The sequence below is a fragment of the Protopterus annectens genome, chromosome 7.part0 (genome assembly GCF_019279795.1).
Source record: "Protopterus annectens isolate FY-2018-M chromosome 7.part0, PAN1.0, whole genome shotgun sequence".
NCBI classification, from domain to species: Eukaryota; Metazoa; Chordata; order Ceratodontiformes; family Protopteridae; genus Protopterus; species Protopterus annectens.
In genome coordinates this window covers 511,574,615-511,590,576 of record NC_056739.1, presented here as the reverse complement: position 1 = coordinate 511,590,576, position 15,962 = coordinate 511,574,615, and the positions used below count along the sequence as shown (strand labels likewise).

Below are 15,962 nucleotides of genomic sequence, written 5' to 3'. Positions count from 1 at the left end.
TATTATTTCTTCCAAAGTTAGTTCCCTTTTAAAACTTACACTGCAACTTAACTATGATTGCTGCTTTCATTACAAGTCAATGATCTGAGAAAGAAAATACATAACATAACTTATAATATCTGGAAAGGATAGAATAACAGTAATGTGTATTGCCTTCACACAGGACTGTTTGATCCATTGACTCTATCCCTAGGAACCAGTCCTGGCCATTTGAAAGTAAATATTACCTTCATTTTTACCACACAAGGTACTATTTCCATATTATGTAAAACCTGGTTAAATCTATTAAAAATTCTAAAGATTAATTATTCTGACAATGATACGATCAAGAGGCAGTCACATTTTAAGAGATACCATTCATTATTTTCTTCCAACATTCTACTAATTTTAGTTTATCTTTAATACTTTTGTAAATGACTCTATAGACTTTTAAGTATTTTGAAGCAACTTCTTGACAGTTTTATTAGCAAGCTGATCACATATTAAGCCAATTGTGAAAATGTAGTATTTATTTAAAGCAAATAATGTTATTAAAGTTCTTAGATCTAAAACGTTTAATCCATCAGGAGAAGTATGAAATATAATAAATTGCAAGTTTCCTGTAATGTGACTGTAGCCTAATTAAGATACATTTGTAATGTGTCCTAAAGAAATTTACAGCAGGAGCAGTACCAAAGGTTGTGTTGCAAATCAATTTTATTCACAGAGCAGGCTTTACAAGATGATAAATGTGTAGGAATAAAGGAGGCTAGTTTTGTTGAAGTCATATAAACGTTATTTATTATCAGTTTTGATATGAAACAATTTCTTAATATGACTGAATTTAGTATTTTAATATGTTGTTTTTTTTATAGTCTGATATCATGTACTAAGGCATTATCGAATTCAACCCTCATAAAAATTGAAGGAAATCATTGAATATGAACATTTGAATCAATTTGTAAGCTTTAAATGTTGCTTTTCCTCTCTGAAAGCATTAATAACCTTTATTTCCTACATTTATTTTATATTTGATAAGGAAGATGTCATTTATTTGCCTTAAAATTGATAAACATCCTTTTTGGTAAGCAAGGGTCTCTTCTCAAACATTTAAGTGAATTTGATTCTTTAGATAAGAATGTAATAAAATCATAAGTACTATATATTTTGTCCAATGTACTCTGAGTGGATTTCTTAATGTCACTCTATCTGCATTAACTTTCCCTATGTTCTGAATTTTACCATGTACTCATTTTGTATATAATATTGTTGTTTGAAAGGCATTAATGCATTTTCTGGTCTTTGAGCTCAGGTTGTGACTGAAAAGGGTCAATAGACCAGTTCAGCTACCTGGTGACCTAATAGTAAATAAACAAATAAATACATGCGTACATACATTTAGTGGGATCAAATAGTGGGAGGTTGTCATAATGGTTAAGATGTTTACCTTCTACACACAAAGTGTAAAGCTTGACTCTCACATGTGGTAATTGGCTAAGCTTTAAATGGCCCATGAAGACAGCTAGCGTAATCCTAATCTAGGAACCTAAATAAATAACTCACATATTTATCTTTCAGAAGAGGGAAAGCAGTTAAATCAATCATTTTGTTATTTAAGTTGCGGTTCAGATTGTAGCTAATAGGTTGAAAGAAGTGATTGTATATTCCTTTTTTCTCATTTATAGACAGTTACTTTTTTTGTAAGCCCTATACTAAAAATGATTTGCACTTAAAATGACAGGCTGATTAATGGTAGCATAAAGATCAAAACTTATTATTAGTGACGACATTGCTTTAAATTTTATCTTGCATTTTCAGATAATGATACTTATGTCTATCAGTGGCACTGCTGTTCATAAATAATAAGCACTAAGCACTAGACTGCACTAACACCTTGTGAAATTGTAAATATAAGGCACTGCTCAGATGACCATGACATTCAGTGCACACAGCTGCAGAAGCAAGGTCTTGCTCATGAATGTGCAGGCCAGCACAAATATGGAGCAGAAAATGAATCCTGTCAGCATCAGTTTTATTTCACCTAACAGTCAGTCTTAGGTACAGCAGCTACTTTTTGGTCATTTTAAGACTGAATTTAATTTTAGTTCTGTGGTTTCTACAGATTCCTACCAGCACAGAAGACTTTCGTGTTTAATAGGTTCTATAACTCAAGGCATCTGATTGGCTGTTAATTGTGTGCTTACTTTATCTTCTCTCATTGGCTGTTAGATATGTGCATACTCCATCTTGCATAGTTCTAAAAAGATATGCAATAAAAAAAACTCATGCATTTCAAACTGTCAACATAAACATGCAATAATAACAGCAAAAGTAGTAGTCATTGTAGTGATGTGATCTGAAATATTATTTATTAATATGACATATAAGTTTAAACATACCTGTTGCTGTCAACTATATTATAAAGCAAAATACAGTGTGATAAACAAACTCAAAGTATTTTTATGCATTTTAATATTCTTGTTTTTTCTTTGTAAAATCAGTTAAGTGAGATGATCCTAACAGACTACTCCCTACCACATTCCAAGCTATTGAACATTATAGCAGTTTTGCACTGCACCCAGTACAATAATAAATATATCAAGCACCAGTGCAGGCATCTAATTAGGGTACAATATCACAAGTATAACACCTAGCTATACTTATAACTGTGCAGTGTTATGTAATTGTAGACTTCCAAAATACAAATATAATGCTGGGATGTGTTTATAATGTGTAGTGTTACATAATTCCTAAAGGTATTTTAAAAGTTTGACTTAAAGCTAGTACATCATGTTGATAATGAAGTTTCAAGTTGAAGGTGTTACTAAATTCCTAGATATCTGGCAGAATAAGTCAATTTCCTACCCTGAACTAGTTGTGCAACAACCAAACAAGTTTATTATCCTGCAGAAAGCGCTACTATCTTTGTTTTCATAAAGTAGTTTTCTAAGTGTTTTCAATAGGAAGAGTATGTACCTAAGAAGCACAAGTCCTAGGAACCCTGAGCATTTCTCTGTTACTGCTTCTGTCTTATGCTAGTGGCTATAAAAAGACTCTGAATATAGTTTCTCTGTTAGGATTGGTACATAATGTTCAAACATGTCCATTTAAAGCTGATCTTTATTTTTTTTGGGGGGGGGGTGCTGCTATATGGTTTCATTTACTTACAGTAATATCCTGTTTAGTTCCAGTATCAGTTCCTGTTATCGCATTTGTGACATCACCTGCTACATCATGCTCTGGCGCCCCAGTAACAGTAATGTGTACCTCTACTGGTGGATCTCATCCAATTCTCTATGAATGGTACAGAAAAGGGACTTCCAGTGACACGTATATTTCTGGATCTAGCAGGCTGGGCTTACATTGTGGACATGGGCCCAGTCAACAGCAAATATACTGCAGGGCTTCTAATCGAAGAAACAGTCAGAAAAGTGCACTGCTTGAAGTTACGCTGCTATGGAATTTGCAGTGGAGCTGTAGCTATTTTCTTCAAATTCAGACACAGAGTGAGTATTGTCTTATGGCATTTCTTCAATGTTTTAAAATTTTTAAATTTAAACTTGTTTTTTCTTATGAACAGATCTACTCCCAAGTCGTATCACTAGGAATAAATGATACAGGTCACTCCCTAAAATTTCCAAGCAATTAATTTTAGAGAAGGACTGCAGTACTGTATTTGTTTGTCTGTTTGTTTGTTAACTAGGACAGTGGGTGGGTTCAGAGATCCCTTCCAACCACATATGGACTGTTGCCTCATTCAGGATTGTTTCTCTCCTTTAGTGGGGTAAGCTTTGGCTCCCTTGTGATCCTGACCATGATAAAATAGATATCAGAAGATGAATGAAAAGCTCAATATGAAGGCTGTTTTTAGATAATATATATCATACCATCTCAATAATAAAAATGATCCCTTCATTGCAACACAACATACTGATTTTAAGAGCATCTTTGATTCAGTTAATTTTGCCCTCCTTTCAACAAGATTACTTCTGCTGAGTTGAGCCATAGTTCTCTCATCCTAATTTTAAAATTTACCTTAGTAAAAGGATGGCCATAGTTGTTACGGATAATATATCCTTTCTTACTGAAATTTATTCACTGTTTTGTTTCTTGAAGATCTGTTTTTGCCTCTTCTGTTCTTATTATTAAATAACACTTTTCTTGTAGACCCTTTATCCTTGAATACAACATTGTACAATATTAGACTTTCCTATTGTCACTCAAGATAAATCATGGCAACCCACTCAAACTGTACTTTGATCTTGTTCTCCTAGTTTTTGATACTAGTTTATAATTATAACAGTTCAGGTTAAGACCTCTGATACATCTTGTGTTTCAGGAAGCAATGAAAGACTACTAAATGCCTATGTGTGTTACTGATAAATCCCACAGAATGTGAAGTCTCCAAGACTTCATAGTTCAACTATCTCAGAGGTTAACTGTACCCCCTCACAAACTTAGTATTCACACAAAGACTTGGTTACACAAAATGTATTCAGACATCCAGCCACAACCCCCTTTCCCATTTTTGCACATGGGGTTAGGGAGTCACTTCAACAGTGGCAGTCATCTAGAACCAAGGTTTACACCGCCATGTGGCTAGCCCTGCTGGGGTTGTTCTTACACACTACACACTTGCACATAAACTCACACCTATGGCCAGTTTAGAGTGTCCAATCCATCTACTGAATGTCTTTGGAATGTTGGAAGAAACCAGAGCACCCAAAGAAACGCATGGGAACACATGGAGTGGATGCACACAGGAGGCATCCCAGCCGAGAATTGAACCAGGGAATCTTTTACTATGAGGGTACAGAAGGCACCATCATCATTTAAGATGGTGTATACAATTAGCAGACTGGTTAGTGGAGGATGTAACTTCTGTTAACAAGAAGGATCTAATGAATAATTGAGATCATACCCGCCGCTTCAAAACCATGGGTCACCAACCAAATAACTGTTTATCATAAACCGTATCAGTAAAGAACAGGACTCTATTATACTTGCAAGAACAATTTCATATTTTTTTATTCATATAGTTCATTTGCTCTTCACTTCTTGAGAAGTTATCATCCCCCTCTTTTAGACTGTTGCAATTCCTAATCTCACTACTCCCTTTCATTACTACAACTAGAGCAATAGTGTGTGTGTGTGTGTGTGTGTGTGTGTGTGTGTGTGTGTGTGTGTGTGTGTGTGTGTGTGCACATGGGTTTGTGTGTTTATGTGTGTGTCTGTGCATTCACATATGTGTATGTGTGTGTATATCTGTGTGGAATGTGACCATGAGCATTTATGTCCTTGAAAAGCCAAGCATTTCTCTTTGCGCAGGTGAGATGAGATTGCTTTTTTTAAAGGGCAGGGATTCAGAGATGTGGACTACTCTGCCTAGGGGAGTATGCCATTCAAGGAAGGCCAATTGACAACTCCCAGTTCAAGGAGAACAGTGAGTAGCTGTTGCAAAAGTTATATGCTGTTCCTGCATATCAAGGAGCATCCAGGTAAGTGTACTGTGTTCACCAGTGTAATACTGTATCAGTCATTTTGGCAGGCTGTACATACCTGTACATGGATGTTAGGTCTATCTGCATGGGGGGGTGGGGGTTAGGGTTTATGCACAGTTGTGCACACATACTCAGAATGTCAGCAATACAGCCAGTACCACAGTAGCCAATGTACATGTGGATATATGCACATATTACCTTGTAGTGCTGCAACATTTGGTGGTGCTGACAATACCTTTTGCTCACCTTTTCATAGGTATGTCAGCAGTGGCCTAAGTCCATGGTCCTGTACCTGGTAAGTATGATACAGTTTTTTACGGTTCACATATACCCTATGAAAGTTAAGGGCTGCCATGTTGCCTTATGTACAAATGTTGTGTTTAGCCAGTGTAGAATATTTGTATGTTCCATTCTGGAACAGATAACTACAGTTCATAGACTGGTTAGTCACAGGTGTGTATTTGAATGACCATTGACATGTCTACACTTATAGTTATGAGCGGCTACATAGCTTGGTACACATGAGGCAATTACTCTAAGATGCTTCAATCACAAAAGGGAGATGCTATATACCAGAGGCAGTGACACTAGTACTGGCATATCTTTCTCAAGATAGGTGTACTGGGTTTTATGTGTAAGTCTAGCATATATAGTGTCATATTTCATACCTTACAGGCAGATTGTACTGGCAATTTTACCTGGATGTGGCTGATGTGCATGTTATAAAGGGCTTGACTTGTCTGTGTATATTGGTGTGAGGTTGTCTGTTGTGGATGGGAGCAGAGATGAGAAGATGTGTGACTGGTAATGCAGTTGAGGATCCTCATTTGTATGAGTCTGTGTGGATTACCATACATAAATGGTGATTGGGGGGTTGGAGTCTGTCCTCCTTACAACCTGATGTCAGTGTCTCCTCAAACTCTGATGATGATGGTGGCCATAGTGAGGCACAGGTGAGGTTGTTGGGGACTGAATCTGTCCCAGAGGTTGACATCCTTGTTCTGCCCCAATTGTTACTGCACACAGTCAGTATGTCCACACATAACCAGTTCCCAGAGGCCACAGATATTGGACAATCAGAGGGGGGTGACATTGAACAGGACAGTGTAGCAACTATAGCATCAGTGAGTGCAGACACTGGCCTTAGCCAGAGAACTAGTGAAGTCCCACACAAGTGGCTTGACAGGGGTGCTCCTAGGAGGATTGCTGTCCATCCACCACCTGTTGCAGGTGTCACATCATGGGTCACTCGGTGCATGTTTCAGGCTGTCATGGAGGCACAGGCATGTTCTGAATGCAACACCAGACAGATGCTAAGAGTTATGCACACAGCACAGTCTGACATCCATGACTGCCTCCACCGCATTTGGGACACCCTGGAATGGTTCACTGATGCAGTGGACAGAAGGTGGGCTGAGACAGTGTCTGTCTTGGACTGCACATTTGTCTGCGATGAAACATTTGGTTGGAGTTGGCCATCAGACACATGGACAAAGGGCAGCAACACCATCTGCTAAGAGTATGTGGCTGTGCACAGCCACTCCCATAGTGGCAGTACCTCCAGCGCTACAGATGGAAGTGTGCTGTTCACACCATGAGGTGGCAAGCCATGGGCACGTGGTCCTGTATGGTCCTGTGGGACCAAGCATTTTGCAGTCACTGTCAGGTACTATCACCGCATCTGACCTTGGGCATGGTGGTGCCAGTGCTACTTCTGGCAGAGCCAGTTCCAGTGTTCATGTCTGGAGATGGTGAACTGTCCACTCTACAATGGATCTACTGGATGGCAGTAAAGTGGAGACAGGGAAGCTATGTAAAACTAAATATATTGGAATGATACATTCGGCACTTACAGCCAGTAAAAAACTAGGCAGAGAAGTGCATATTAGCATATAGCTGAAGTAGGATGGGCCAATTTTAAGTCATAGCTATTGGCTACTTAGTAGTGCAAAGAAAGATTACTGGATATTCTAATAAAAACTAAGAATGAATTGACATGATTGGTTTAGAAGTCAATTGATTTTAAACCTTATTGGTTAGTTGTTAGTATAAATACTAAGCATTGCTACCAAAAGATAACGATCTGAAGAAGGCTAAATAGCTGAAAGCGCTTATCATTTTATCACTATGGAATTTTAATGCTGTTTTTACTTTTTCATTAAATTTGCTTGCTGTTTGACACAGGACTTTATTGTGATGGATTTTTGCTGTGGTTGACTACCAGAGGTCTTTTTCTTCGTATGCCATCAATGTAGGGCAATGCTACTATATGTCTGATGCACAGGGTGTCTATATCACTTAAGATCTACTTGTGAAGTGCAGTACTGTTTTGCCATATCACTTGTGGGCCACTGCAGATACTATATGCTGGCATGGATCATGACTACACAGCACACTTTGTGTATCTTTGTTGCATGATGTTGTATTGGTAGTAGTGTTACAGAATGACAGTTGTGTTACAGACCTGTGTATGTTTCTGTTCCAAGAGTCTGAGGGAATACACTATGGACACATGGTGGTAATACAGTGGCACAGGATGGCATAGCAGCACAGCAGAAATATGACATCAGCAATGTAAGACAGTATATGTGCATGACACCCTAGATGCATATGTGTAAAGCAGTCTATCAGCGATAATGGAGGCAGTCAGCATACTCATGCATTCATAGTTTGTGATAAGGGCTGCTACCCTGTCCACTTGTCACCTGGGTTATCTGAACTTAGAAATCTAGAAGGTGTGGTGATGGAGTTGACACATCCACAAATATCCTTGTCCGGGCCAGACAGGTGGCAGACATCAGTTATGATAATGTATAGGAGGGCAATTTAGGCCCATCAGCTAGTCACAGGGCCAAAAAGTGCATAACCATTGCACAGGGATAGCCCATAAGGCCATGTCTGTAGTGCTGCACAGGGATATCTTTACACACAGTTGATTGATGTGAGATTAGAACCCTTACCAATCTATTGCATATTATAGCTTGCACTACTTATCACATACGCCACAGATTTTATCTGAAACTAGAGTGTCAGCCAGCGCTCTTAAGGTGGATGACATCAGCAGGCCCTGTAGAGGAAAACAATGTAGAGGCCAGCAGCTAGTCACAGAGCCATAAAATGCATAGCCATTGCACAGAGATAGCTCATATGGGCTGTCCATAACGCTGCATGGGGATATATTTACAAACAGACACAGAACTGGCTAATGAGAGATTAGAAACACTACATATCTAGGATTACACCCTATAGCTCACAATATTTAGCACTTGTGCCACAGACTTTATCTGATATTAGACTCTCAGCCAGTGCTCTTAATGTGGATGACATCAGCAGGTCTTGTAGAGGAGGGCAACGTAGAGGCCAGCAGCTAGTCACAGGGCCATAAAATGCATAACCATTGCACAGAGATAGCCATTATGGGCTGTCTGTAGTGCTGTATGGGGATATATTTACAAACACATAAACAGAGTTGGCTGATGTGAGATTAGAACCCCTCCCTATGTAGTATTATACACTACAGCTTGCAATACTTATTGCATGTGCCATGGAATACATCTGTTGTATATGTGATTGCAGGCACAGTACTTGTGGAGTACACAAAGTAGCCTTGTGTTAGACTGCATGTGTGGCCTTCAGAATGATATTGCTTGATACTGTTATTGTATCTAGTGTCCTAGGACTGGGGTACCTCTCACTATCCCTGATATATGTGTACAGTTAGCAGTATTGCCATATGTGTCTAGTTGCAGTTAGATAGGCAAACATGTGGCCAGGAACAAGATAGCCTGTCGATGGCATGCGTTGAACCATTGTATAGTATAACACCTGCTTACCTGTGTCTGTCTACAAGGTAACATTCCACAGACACAGGGATCTGTGGGTGAGTGGATTATGTACTGTTGTGGCCTTGGATTGGTTCCTTTGGGCAACTGTTTTGATGAGTGAGTACAGATACCCTCAGCATTCTGAGGGTATGTGGGGAAATCCATACATCCTCACACACACACACACACACACATATATATATATATATATAGATATATATATATATATATATATATATATATATAAATATATCTCTTAAGGTGTATAACAAGGATGTCTCTATAAAAGTTGCTGTGTGTGTACATTATGTATATGACATCTGTAGATGAGAGAGACCGGTAGCGGCCGGATGATGGGACCGATACCCTGAGTTAGTCGACACACCAAAAGGATCGGCCAAAGGTATCCGAGTAGCCCCAGAGTGACGACAATTCAGAAGACTGACGGATGTGTGATGAAAACACTGATGGGGGAGGAGGCCGGGGAGGTAGGGTGTTAGGGGTGGTAGTATAGGTAGTAAAGTGTGTGTGGGTGGGTGTGGGTTCAGATAGAGTTAAGTGTTAAGGGGGTTAGGCGGGTCAGGCAGGGTGTGTGGTAGTGATTGTGTTTGGGTTAGGTTAGGAGGAAGTTAGTTAGAGTTAGTAGAGGGGGTGTGTGCTGCAGTGGTTGTGTGTTTTTTGTGGTTAAGGGGTTAGGCCGTAAGGAGTGAGTTGGAGTTAGAGGCAGGTCCAGGTAAGTGTCAGGTAGTATGATTGGGTTTGGATGGGGTAGTAAGTGTGAGTTAGTGAGAGGCGGGGGGCAGGTAGGTATAAGGAGAGTGATAGTAGTAGTGTTGTTTGTAGGTTAAGTGGCGGAAGGTAGTGAGTTAGATTTTGGGGAGTAGGTTAGGTGCTACTGAGGCGGACCTTAAGGTTTAGGGTTTAGGTTAGGGGTTAGTAGAGGTGATTGTATATGAGGAGGGAGGGTTAGTGTGCGTAGGGGTTTGATTGTGTGTTGTTTGTGTGTGTTTTGGACAGGGAATATGTTGTGTTTTTTATTTGTTGTTGTGTGGTGTGTGCAGTGTATATGATTATCGTTTTTTGTGTTCGTCACCAGTTATTCGTTGTCGGGCAGGGGTTTTTCTGTTGTTTTACTATAGGTTATGTGGTTGGTTGTGTGATTGCGTTGTCAGTGTTTGGGGGTTTGATTATATCAGGTAGAACCCTGTAGATATGTTGAAATTGATGCATCATTGTACTATATATATATATATATATATATATATATATATATATATATATATATATATATATATATGTCAATATTATATGTATATGGGGTACATACTGATAGACACTAGGTATGTGGGAGGGGGATAGGGTTGGACAGATATGTAGAGGTAGCTGCCTGTATGTACAGATGTATTTCCACATAGCAGGTCTTTGTGAAGAAGAGGCAACAGAATTGCACTCAAGTTAGCTAAGTGAAGGAGCATGCTCAGTGAGACTGTCAGTACTTACAAGGTGACTCCAGGCCAGAGCTATCTGCATTCCATGCTGGGATGTTATGTGCTACAGTCATTAGCAGCTGCACCTGTTTCTGCAGTACATCACTTCCCTGACATTGTCCACGGCATTCCCAGGGTGTCTGTTGTAATTAATATATGACTGGGGTACATGATGTAACACCTCATACAGGATGACAGTCTGCACACCTCTCACCATACCTTTCAACTTCTTACAGCAAGACATCTGGACAAAGCCATTAATAAAAGTGGGACAAAGGCCAAAAATAGGGACATTTTTTAATATTGCACTTACAAACTTAGACAGGTGATAGAGTAACAGGTTTTGCTTTAGCATGAATTTTCTGAAGGCTATGAAGTCTGAAATTCAAATGCCTGTCATTATTTCCTAACTTCAGTGTTAAATGATTTGGCACTAATTTGCCAAAAAGCCACAATTTAATGAAAAATGGACCAAATATATATGAGGCAAAAGTCTGTACATTTGAGAGGTATGCCTCTTACTGTACATGTTTTTTTCACAATGCCCAGCATTTCACCCCATATGTCTGGCCTGTTCCTCATACATTTGTGGTGGTCCAGTAAAATGTTGTATAAGGAAGTCAGTGAATAGTACTAACTACAGACAAACATTTGACTGTTGGACTTTATATCTTTTATATATGCTGTACTGATGCAACCTGCTTTCATTTTAGCCACCTTCTAGGTGAATCAGAGCATCTGAATGTCTGTCTCTAGTTTTGTCCCTGTGTCCCCATTCTCTCTGGCTTTGTCCAGCTTTCATGCAGTAACAGATTGATGGGTATGACAGAGTGTGGGGGACACACCATACAACTACCTCACATGCAAAAGTTATTGAATCAGTGTAGGGAGTGTGTTTGAAGAGTAACACACCCCCTGCACTGTCAAAGTGTCAGATAGCAATGTATGCAAGTGTAATAAAGTTTTATTATGTTAATTGCTTTAATTTTTTTTACTACGATTTAGACCATCAGCACCATTGCCCTTACTAGCCTACTGAGCCACACAGAGCTGTGTCATTCATCACACAGTCAACAGCAAACAAACATACATCATCAACCTTGAGTTACATGAGACATAGAATGTGTGGCCAGGTTCTGTGTCACAGTCCTAGAATTGGCTGGTCTGCTGAGATGTCATTGCAGATTTACTATTACAGCAGTTGTATGGGTACACTGATGTGTTGGTGATGGGGGCACCCAGCCCATGGTCTGCTGGCATAGACAGTTGTTCAACTGTCATGTGACTCCACTGTTTGCCATCTCCCTTGAATAATGTAATGGACTTTTCAGCCATGTGGCCTAGTGCGTATTATGGAGCACATACTATTGAACAGTGTACCTGTTGTCCCACATGGCTGTTAGATCCAAATAGCCCAGTAGTCCACTATATTCCCTAACATACATGCGGCAGGTCCATACATCTGCTACCATATGTTAGTACACCTTACAAGTGGTGAATAAGTGTGTGACTTATTTTGCGAATGCAGCAGTAGGCAGACCTGTAGCTCAGGACTGACTCTATCTGATGCACACAGTACACAGCCAATATATGGTTAAGTACAGGTTGGGTGGGCTGGCTGGCATAATTTTTACTAGTATGCATGTGATTCAGAGTAAGGTGTCAGTCCCTAAGGCTCTAGACTGTCAGTACATGTGCTATGCATTGTCTTATGGCCAAGGCCAGGTCATACTGGACATGCCTACATCTGCCTACAGGGACAACTTCAGGGGTTTCCTCCTCGGAGTCCCCCTGTGGGTGTGGCTGTGGTGATCTAGGTACTGGTGGGGGGGCTGTGTATCCCTTCCCTGTGATGATTCTGCTGAAATTATTTCCACAGTATCATATTATGTAGCATAGCACTTACTGTGAACATGTGTGCACATGTGGCTGGAGAGTACTACAGGGCTCCACCAGATATATTGAGGCACTGAAACCATGACTTTAGCAGCCCAAACTCATGCGTTTGTAGTTTGTTTGTGTGCCTCATTATGGTTTTCTTTGGCATGTGTGTGTGTGCATTTCTGATGGGTGTCATCATCCACAGTTCCAGTGCTTAGTCAGCATCCCCCAGTAACTGGCCATGTGGGATGTCCCCCGAGCAAACATCTGGTACAGCTCTGATGCATGCCAGATGTGGGAGTCATGATAAATGCCAGGGCTGACAGCACACACATTCATGATAATTCCCTTGGCATTACACATAACTTGACAGTTGTGCTATTCAGTAACCCCAGCTCATTTGCACAGGAATCAGTGGAAACAACCTGGAAGCAACACAGTTCCAGGCATTGCCTCCTTAGCAACAGAACCATTTCACCATTGTAGATACATAAAAGTATGTTTGCTTACTGCTGCGTGCCATACAAACATACCCAGATTATTAAAAAAAACTTTATTTTAAATTATTTTCCGGGTCTATATTACATAAATGAAGTTTCAGAACTTCGATTACCATATGGTCGACACCATATGATCGAAGCTGTAAAACTTCAAAACTATTAAAAAAACCTCCTAAACAGACAAAACTAAATGCTTTAAGCAGGGGGGGCAAGCTCCCCTGCCCCCCACACCCACGCTATGTAAATTTACCAACTCCGAGATCACGCTACAGTGTAGGAAAGGGAAATCTTCCATTTCCGTGCCATTCTCCATCAAAGTGCGATCTCGGAGTTGGTATATTTAAGTAGCAGGGGAGTCTGAGGGGTGCAGGGGGGCTTGCCCCCTTGCTATAACACTTTAACTTTACTTTGTTTTTTTGTTTTTTTATTGTTTCAAAGTTTCAGAACTTTGATCATATGGTGTCGACCATATGGTATTCGAACTTATGAAACTTTGTTTATGTAATATAGACCCTTATTTTCCATACAGTTTGCACGCACATTGGATAGGTTTGCACATATCTGTGTGTGCTATACTATTTTTGCCCATCTACCTGCCCTTTTATGGCCCTTGTTTGTTTTACATCCTGTACATGGAACACTACTAACACTAACACAGGGTCTGCAGGACTGCCTATCTGCTTCCTGGATCACTCTAACTACCTCATTTGCATGCAATTCACCTGCTTATGAGGTGATTTGCATGCCGCAGATACTTCCACGTAGGCATGCTTGTGCATGTCACTCAGCACTGCTTACTGGATTGCACACCTGCTTACTTTCATGTAAGCAGTGTGCCACTATGCCTACATGGAATAAAAGTCTGTGTAGGCTTTATTAAATTCCCAAACCAAACACCAAATGAAACTGGGAAAATCAAAACCAGCAGCAGCAACTGCAAGAAACCAAAAATAGCGTAACACAACTTTATTTTCCGCTTTCGTCCGTAGACTTCATCAGAATGAAGAAAACTTTACAAAATCACGCCTTAAATACAGCCCCTTAAATTGATCATTAGTAATCATTGATCAATTAACCATGTAATGATTTATACATACAAAAATAAATGTCAACTTTTTTGTTAAAAAATTGTTATAAAAATGTGTATACATATAAAAAAACTTGTCTATGTCATTTTATGTAATATGCAAACAAATAAAATCATTACTTTTATCTACTTTCAACTTTTGATGTTTCAAAAAACATTTCACATTAATGGACTCATTAAGCCCGGGGGGGTTGTCTGATCTTAATTTAATCTGCCATTGGGTTTCCCTCTCTAACAAAAAGTTCTTAAAATCCCCCTCCCTCATATCTTTGTAACACACTTCTAAAATAGAAAATAAAAATTTATTGAAATTCTTACATACAATACTGTGTTTAAAGAGAGCATTTTTATCATCCTTCATTTTAATACAATACAAATGCTCCCTAATACGAGTTCTTAGCTCCCTCGTCGACATTCCTACATAAAATGCAGTGCAAGAAGAACACAAAGCTATGTATACTATGCCGGAGGACAATTCACATAGCCCGGTACTGAAAAAACTCTATCAGAGGTGGTAACAGCAATGTAAGGTCCAACAGAAATATATCTACACATGTTGCACCCATTGCAACAGTGCATCCCTTTTTTAACTGTTAAGATGTTATTATTGGAAACCCTACGTTGTGTCAGAATACTTTTTAAATTGCAATCATTTCTCTGAACAACCAATGGTTTGTCACCTAAAATCCTGCACATTTCTGAATTACCTCTGATAACCCTCCAATTTTTGTTTAAAATGTCCCTAATATATTTTGTGTCGGAGTTCATTCCCAAGCTGCACACTGTGCCAGTGGTCAATATGCTATTAGTTTTAGCTGGCTTTGTGTTGATCTTATTGTTCGTTAAACACAATATTGGTGCAAAATCAGTATTGCGTCTACGGAAAACGTCTGTAGCAATGTCAATAAGCTCTGCCGATGGAAAACCTCTATCTGTAAACAGGGAAATGATGAAACCAAATTCATTTAAGGCATCAGAATCTTTGGACGTCAAGCGACTAGCTCTAATGAACTGACCTTTGGGAATATTTGAAATCACGTGTTTTGGGTGCCCACTGCTGTAATGAAGGTACCCATTATTGAAAGTTTGTTTTCTATGGATGGTACTATGTAATCTCCTCTCATCATAGTCCCACATTAAATTGACGTCCAAAAAATCTATGTTGACACCATTGCCGCCTATAATGAATTTGATAAAAGTTGAATAAGAATTCATGTCTTTAAGAAAAAAGTCTAAATTCAAATCCTTACGATCCATGATAAAAAATAAATCGTCTATGAACAGACAATGGAACATGATATGATACTTCTTAGTTAATACAGGCATGAAATCATGCTCCCACATGGCCATAACTATATTGGCATATGCAGGAGCAGCTGGGGAACCCATAGCTGCTCCTTTCTTTTGCCTGTAATAGGTCTGTTCAAATACGAAAAAATTATTTTCTAAAATCATCTCTAAAAACCTGCATATTAAAGAGACTGTCCTTTGTGAAAACCCATTATAATGTCTCAATAAATAATTACTCACTGCTTCTATTCCTAATTCATGAGGAATACAGGAATACAGTGAAACTACATCTGCTGTAACCATCACATGTGACATGGGATCAAAACAAAATGTTGTTAAAAATGCATTTAATTTTGCTAAAAAATGCCAAGAATCTTTTAAAAAAGACATTTCTTCTTGAATGGTAGAACCAA

At 39.2% G+C, this 15,962-nt stretch overlaps 1 protein-coding gene across 1 annotated transcript in view; it reads left to right on the top strand.

Moving 5' to 3' along the window:
* Positions 1-15,274, top strand: part of LOC122806004 (CMRF35-like molecule 2) — a 75,152-nt gene extending 59,878 nt beyond the window's left edge. Inside the window, exon 3 of the mRNA XM_044076246.1 lies at positions 15,129-15,274. Within this exon, the coding sequence (XP_043932181.1) occupies positions 15,129-15,274 (146 nt within the window). The remainder of the gene's footprint in view (positions 1-15,128) is intronic.
* Positions 15,275-15,962: the final 688 nt, after the last annotated feature.